Consider the following 7,500-nt stretch of genomic DNA (forward strand, 5'->3'; position numbering starts at 1 on the left):
AGCCGAGGAAGGAGAAGAAGAGAAAATTTCAATGAAAATCAACGTAAAGCTGAGAGAAATAGAGCGAGAAAAAAAACTCTTATTTACAACGGTTAGCTTTCAACTAACATATTTTTTAAAACTAGCCAAAAAAAAAAACGAAGAAAGCCTGAAAACGTTTGAAATTCTGTGTTGACAGAGATTCTGATTATTCTCATATTTCAACAATCACATTTATAGGCTTTTTGTACGAAATGTATGTCCAGTTGGGAGCTGCTTTGTTTGACTGTCAAGTACAGTTGCAATCGAGTAAGCGAATTTACCGCGCTTTAGGTTGACTTTTTGTTGTTCTCAACTGAAGAGCGAGGGAGTAAAGATTGTCAGTCAAACGGAAAATGTTGTGAGAGATTACTGTGCATGTAATTTCAGTTTTCGTTGTTGATTAAAATTGTTGTTAATGGTTATTGTTCGCAAGGCTTGTTTGTTTACTGCTGTCAGCTCAGATGTGTTTGATCTGTTTGATCTGTTTGATCACTGTAAACTGTACACACTAAGGACTATTAATTTTGCATAATTATTTCCATAAACACCTCAGTACACTCTTTATATATCGGGATCTTATAATTCTATTTACATAAATGCAGTATTTATGCGTTCGATTTTTCACACTTGCTTGCACAGTGTTTAGTTCTTAATTACACGTTATTTAGTAAAAACTTACTTGCATGACGGCAGCTGCTTATTCTATTACGCTTTTTACGTTAAGGGGGGTGTTACTTAACTAGCTACAGAAAGGGAATGGATGCTGAGGAAGCTCTTTAGTCAAGAGCCCTACAAAAAGGTTGCTTGGATGGTTCTTTGAAGTAACTTTTTCATTGGAAATCCGACGTCACTTTAATCAGAAGGCGCATGCGCATCTAGTCCGAGTCCTCTGCCGTGAATTTCAGTGAAAAACATGTAAAAGCTCTCAGGAAACGAAAGTAAGCGGCGGTTTTTTCACCGGATGGGAACCGTCGCATCATTTTTCGTAAACTATAGCATGGAATTTCTATTTGGACAAAAAAAGAAGCTGATATTTTGAAAAGTGTATCAAACGAGGGCCTTACGACATGATGATTTCTTTTAAAACCCATGCTACAGATTTTGTGTTAGAATGTTCTCATACTGTTGCGTTGGAAATTTGTGAAGAAAAGAGTTTTCGATGAGTTTTTAGGCATTTACTGTTTTGGTTACCTGATTTATTACACATAACATGAGAATTTTATTCCATAAAGCTCATTTGTACAAATCTATACGCTTTATTTTCACATGTGAAAAAGACCTATACAGCCAATCAGAATGGCGTACAGCTATTTCACATGTGAAAGTATAACCAATCAGCGATAGCGTAAAGGCGTTTCCATGCCAATCACTCGTGCATCTCGTGCAAATCGTGCAAATCGTGCAAATCGTACTTTGTTATTGAATTAAATTAAATTTGCATTTGGTTCTATTGTTAGTGAGTTTTTGTTTCTAATTCGCGTTCAGAAAACTATTTTAATGAAAATTCTCATGTTATGTGTAATAAAGAGTTTACGACATAGAAAGTGCTTTGTACGGGGTTTTATTCACTCGTTGTTTGTGTCAAAAACCCTCACTCGCTCGTTCCTCGCTCGTTCGGGTTTTTGACACAAACAACTCGTGCATAAAACCCCGTACGCCGCACTTTCTATGAAGTAAACTATTTTTACTAAATATGGTTGTGAGTTGAAGCGGACAAAAGAATTTTAAATAGAACACACTTGGCAAAAAAGGATAACTGTAGAGTGAAAGGAATTCGAGAAATGACTATTTGAAGGAGTCCATAGCAACGGTTTGGTAGTTAAGAGCCACCCCCCTTAATAGATTCAAAAAATGATGTGACTTCCCGCCAGAAAATCGTAATAGATTCAAAACATAAGCGCCTACTACTACAATCAGGAGCAGAAACACGCGAAGAAAGGCTATGCAAACTGCAGGAAAAAGGAGGAGTGCCCACTCGACAACCAGTGTCTCGCAAAGGGCATTGTGTACCACGCCTCTGTCACATCTAGCAAGGGGACTGAGTACTATGTCGGGCATACGGACACGGACTTTAAGGCAAGGTTCGCCAACAATAAGCAATTTTTTAGGACTGAAAAATAGAGTAATCAAATTGAGCTAAGCAAATATGTATGACGCTTAAAGAAAGCAAAAACAGAGTATAAGATCACTTGAAAAATTCTAGGCAGAGCGCGTGCGTATTGTAACACCACTAAAAGATGTAACTTATGCACACTTGAGAAATATTACATAATTTGCCACCCGGAGCACGCCACACTTAACAAAAGGTCAGAGTTAGTAAGCAGCTGCCGGCAAGCAAGTACGTTTTTACTAAATAACGTGTAATTAAGAACTAAACACTGTGCAAGCAAGTGTGAAAAATCGAATGCATAAATACTGCGTTTCTGTAAATATAATTATAAGATCCCGAAGAGTGGGAGCGTTATGCTCCTACGAAACAAGCTTGTAGATCTGAAATGAAAAAGTAGTCCACTCTTCTCTCTATATATATAACCAATATAGCACTCTCTGAGAGTTATATTGGAATTTACATATATATATATATATATATATAGTGATTTGAGTGTACAAATAGCGACAGCGAACTACTAGCAGATCCATTGAATGAAAAACATTTTGCCGTGAGTGGGAATCGAACCCGCACCCCCCTGATTTCAAGTCGGGTGTGCTAACCACTGCACCATCACGACAACCCTGCTGGAAACAGAGCAATTGGTGAGGTGATTGTTTAGCCACGGGGTTCCCCGGCGTTTAACATTCAGGAACAGAACATACATCGGATCATCCGAGGATGATTCACAGGCTACCAGCTCATAACAAATTATATTTTTGAATTAACAAGGCTGGAAATCCAACGATGTAGTCCCAAGCTAGTAAGATCTGAAGGATACACAACGCAAGGATACACAACGAAGGATACACAACGCAATGGATCTGTTAGTAGTTCGCTGTCGCTATTTGTACACTCAAATAACTTAATATTTCTAGCAAAGCGTTGTGTATCCTTCGGATCCTACTAGCTTGGGACTACATCGTTGGATTTCCAGCCTTGTTAATTCAAAAAAAAAATAATTTTATATTTATATATATATACAGACAAAGTTACAAGGGATCTACTTAACTGACTCTCTATATATAGACAGTTAAGTAAATCGCTTGAGCCAACAACGTATCATCCTCAGGATTCTGTTCCTGGAGTGGAATTTTTGCCTTTTGTTAAGGCCAAAAGTACTAATAAGAAAAGTTGCGCACTCCAGTACGCTTCCTTCATGATCAAAAGTTTATCCAAAATCTCAGTGGAATTGGTAGCAAACACCTGAGCGATACACTGCAAAAAAAAGTCGCTTAAAGCATGCGGACTACCTCACAGGTTTTCTTGTTCGTTACCATTGATGATTTATGGTTGCGGAATCTAACTTTGGATTGTGTTGCCGTTGAAGCAACATATTGCAACCGACATTTGTTACAGGAGGCAAGATAAATTACATTTTTAGAATCACACGACAGTCTTGGTTTGATAAAGTATGTTCTATTGGTTTGGAAACTCTGAAAAAAAATTTGATTCTATCAAAACGTTTTTGCAAAGATCACATCTACTACGTTTGCATTTAATGCAACCACCTGTTTCATTGGTTTCTTGTTCTACTCTTGTTCTGTATTTCGATGGCGCCAAAATTTCTTTCAAGTTTTTAGTTCCACGAAACGAGGGAATAATTGAATTAGATGAAAAAAATTCTCTTAATTTGGGATTAGATTGTAACAAGTGCAAACGCTTCCTAATGACGTAGTCTATGTTAGGTTGGTGAGGATTGAAGGTCATCACTAACGGAAACAGTTTTCTGTTCTCCCTGGTTCGGGGCAAAAGCAGATCAACTCTAGGAATGGCTGAGGCTTTAAGGAATTGCTTCTTTACGAGTGTTTTGGGGTAGCCTTGATTAACAAGGTACCTTTCATATTCCAGCATTCTCCTGTCTAAAAAATTCTGATTTGAGCAATTCCTACGTAATCTCAAGGCCACTCCGTATGGATTCGCTTTGAATACATGTTTGGGGTGAGCGCTAGTGGGTGGTAAGTACAGATGACTGTCCATAGGTTTAGAGTACTAAATGTCTGTTCTAATGAAGCTGTCAATTAGATACAATGTGACGTCTAGCATATTAAGGTAGCTATCAGAAGAAACTAATTCAAATTTGATGGTAGGGTTAAGAGAGTTGAGGAATCCTGTGAAGTTTTCTAGGGCCGAGGGTCCTTGCTGCCAGAGATCAAAAATGTCATCCCGATATCTCCACCATAAAGCCGGTTTTAGGGGGCCGCAAAATTCTGCTTTGTAATCTAATTCGCCCATGGCTAAATCAGCATAGCTGCATGCGTTCTTTGGGCCCATTGTTGTGCCATGAATTATATATATATATATATATATATATATATATATATATATATATATATGAAGTGGTTGTTGAATTTTAATTTGCTTGGGTTATATTAGAGCAAATCAAGCATAAAAATCTCAGCAACTAATGCTGTTCAATTCAGTTGCGTTAACTCTGAAGATATATAGCTTGAAATGTAGGTTATTGTAGTAATATTTGCTTTTCTTTTAATAGAGTGCCAGGTTTTCCAGGGGTCCAGATGTGGACCAAAGAGCATGACATTCTGCTGTGCAGGAAAGTTCTCTCAGTGAATCCATTCTCTGCAAAAAGAAATTCGAATGAACGAGGAAAACTGTGGGAGGAAATTAGCACCAACCTGAATGGCACAAGTGGTGTGCGTTTTTTTGTAACAAAAAGATCAGTTCGGGATCACCTCAACATATTAATTAAGAGGTACAGGAAGAAGATGAATGCTGAAGAAAGGTCAACTGCAGTGTCACCTGAACCTACAGAATTGGACCAAGCACTGGCTGATATTATTGAAATGGAGGAAGTCGCTTCCACCTCCCAGGAGATTGATGAAGCAGTGATTAAAGAGAAAGAGGACACTGATAAACAGAAAGCTGAAAGTATAAGAAAAAAGGCAATGGAGAAGTTAGGAGAAACCCAGAAGAGAGCAGTTGAGGAAGGAGAACAGGAAAACCATATGAAGAAAAAGAGAAGGAGTGGCAATGAGACAATCTCATTTCTGCGTGAGAAAGCTGAAAGCGAGAAGGCATTGGGAGAAGAAGAGTTAGCAATACGACGAAAGCTGCAAGAATTGGAGGAGAAGAAGCTGGCTTCTTATCTTGATCAACAGAAATCTATGATGGAGCTAATGCACCACCAGCAGCAGCAACAATCTCAGATCCTCATGGCTGTTGTTGACAAACTTATGAGCCAAAAAAGTTAGATCCCTGCACTCAGGAGTATTTTCCATTGTTTACCACATTATACCATCATCTTATTTGTTACAGCTTTTTTTATATATTAATTCATTGTATTGTTAAGAAAAACTCCTTTTAATGGAGGTTTATCAAACTTGAACAACCATTTCGTTCTTTACTGAAGTTGTGTTGATTAAATAAAGTTTTGTCATATTACATCAATAATTAAATCAAGCAAAGTATTCTTGCAACAGGGGTGGGTCCAAATCAAAATACTGGGAAGTGGTATTACCATAAAGGCATGTAAGGGCATTCCTTAAAAGGGCACAAACAATGTACATTTTACCTATTTGGCTGAGCCCTATTTTTAAGTTTTTCTTAAAATTGAGAAAGCAAAAATAATTAATTATGTCCCCAAACAGCCATTCCACTGAGCTTCTCACTGGGCTCATGGAACTGTTAAACTGCTGCATTGGGGGAGTCAGGATGCCATTCCGAAATGGAGATTGGGGGTGTACGCGAAGAGGATAGGCTGGGTCTCCATATATACACAAAGGCTGCCCAGTTGGGGAGAAAGCAAATCTTTGGAGATCATGGTACAGTCCTGAGTCTCGTAGCATTCCCGCATCATGCTTTCTGCCCTCTGGAAATAGTAAAGGTTTGTAGAATTAGGGGGGTGAAAATCATTAATAATTGTTGATAAAAGCTGCCATTCTTTTTATCTTTACTGTTGTACTGTTTGGCTACAAAACATGACCCTATGTTATAGGGTTCCTGCCTGTTTCATTGTGGTCCTCACATGTTTGGTATTTTACTGTTCACTGATTGTATATGACAACATATGAGAAGTATGTAAAAGAGGTACTGTGACCCAGGTCTCCAGTAGGTTTTCTTGTGTTCAAATTCCTGCAGTGTTATAACAGTAGAGCCCACTGCTAAAGCTTCTGATTGTTCATAAATATAAATAAAATTGAAAGATACAGCTATAATTAAACACACTTACCAACAGGACCGTAAAGATTGGCAATTAGTCCATTTGGAATGGCGGTTGATTCAAATTTCAGGGCATGCACCCTCTTGTGCCCATTGTAAACAATTCTTTGATTGGTGTTTGGGCGACAGATTAGACGAACTGTACCGTCCACAAAGCCGAAACAATTGTCGAGGGCCGCACCTTTATTTGAAACAGCGTCAGCATATGTCTGTAATGCATGGGGATTTAAAATAGTGTGATTCCACTCTGATATCCGACGACCATGATGCTCAAATATAAAATCAATGACTGTATTACTTATCATGGAGATTTCAGGGACAGGTCTGCCGAAAGTGCTTATGAGGTCGCTGTAGCGGCAAGGGTATGCCAGCCTTTTGAGAACGATGCATAATCCTTCAGTACTGTCACAGATTGTTCCTTGTTTACACTTTATTTCGTCAGGTAAGCCAAGAACATTAACCAAGAGAGGAATGTCGTATTTTTCGAAACGTAAATCTGTCTTACACTCGGCCTCACTTTTACCTTGCAACGTGAATCTTTCATAATTCCAAAAAGGATACTCTGGATTTTTCGATTTGCTAGCATCATACAACATGAGAAACTCATCCTCATTGATTATTTCCTCGCAGAAACTTACAAGAAGTTCGTCCCGCGCTTTCCTGAAGGACGCCATTCTCGACCAAGGCGCTAGAGAAAGTTCCCGTCTTGTTTATCTTTTCTTAAGTCTGAAGTTCCCGCGCAAAGGACCGCGTTCTCGCCCCAGGCCTTTATATGCCGTGACGTCCTAGGAGAGACGCCGTTCTCAAATCTTAAGGTCTCTAATATGCTTGCTGACTCCCAGCATACGTGTGTGCGGGTCTATAATTTGTTGTTTATGCACTGTCACTCTATTTCTGAGGACATCACCCGTTTCTCCTATATAAGGTAAAGCCATTATAATTGTAATTAGAATTACATCTGTGACGTAATAAGTTAATAAACACACTCAGTGCTAAGCCTGAAGAGCCGCAACAGCGGTGAAACGCGTAGCGCAAAAGCAAAGAAAAGGAAGACTTTCGTTTTTCATTGATTTTGATATATATATATATAGCTGATCTTATGAAAACCGGGTCTTTCCCACGTATCTTAATTTGTCTGTAAATTAGACTGG

General features: G+C 38.6%; 2 protein-coding genes and 1 non-coding gene across 3 annotated transcripts; 1 reads left to right on the top strand and 2 right to left on the bottom strand.

The window, feature by feature from the left end:
• Nucleotides 1–2,677: 2,677 nt before the first annotated feature.
• Trnas-uga (transfer RNA serine (anticodon UGA)) lies at nt 2,678–2,750 on the bottom strand. The gene has a single exon. It is a non-coding gene; the product is annotated as a tRNA-Ser (tRNA).
• A 1,939-nt stretch (nt 2,751–4,689) lies between these two features.
• Nucleotides 4,690–5,382, top strand: LOC137971851 (uncharacterized). The gene has a single exon (XM_068818599.1). It carries the CDS (start codon nt 4,690–4,692, stop codon nt 5,380–5,382), a length of 693 nt encoding a protein of 230 aa, XP_068674700.1.
• Nucleotides 5,383–5,586: 204 nt separating this feature from the next.
• Nucleotides 5,587–7,023, bottom strand: LOC137971852 (uncharacterized). Its single transcript, XM_068818600.1, has 2 exons — nt 6,360–7,023; nt 5,587–5,999 (listed from the first exon to the last, which is right to left on the bottom strand). Exons 1-2 carry the CDS (start codon nt 7,021–7,023, stop codon nt 5,587–5,589), a joined length of 1,077 nt encoding a protein of 358 aa, XP_068674701.1.
• Nucleotides 7,024–7,500: the final 477 nt, after the last annotated feature.

The sequence above is a fragment of the Montipora foliosa genome, chromosome 9 (genome assembly GCF_036669935.1).
Source record: "Montipora foliosa isolate CH-2021 chromosome 9, ASM3666993v2, whole genome shotgun sequence".
Taxonomy (NCBI): Eukaryota; Metazoa; Cnidaria; class Anthozoa; order Scleractinia; family Acroporidae; genus Montipora; species Montipora foliosa.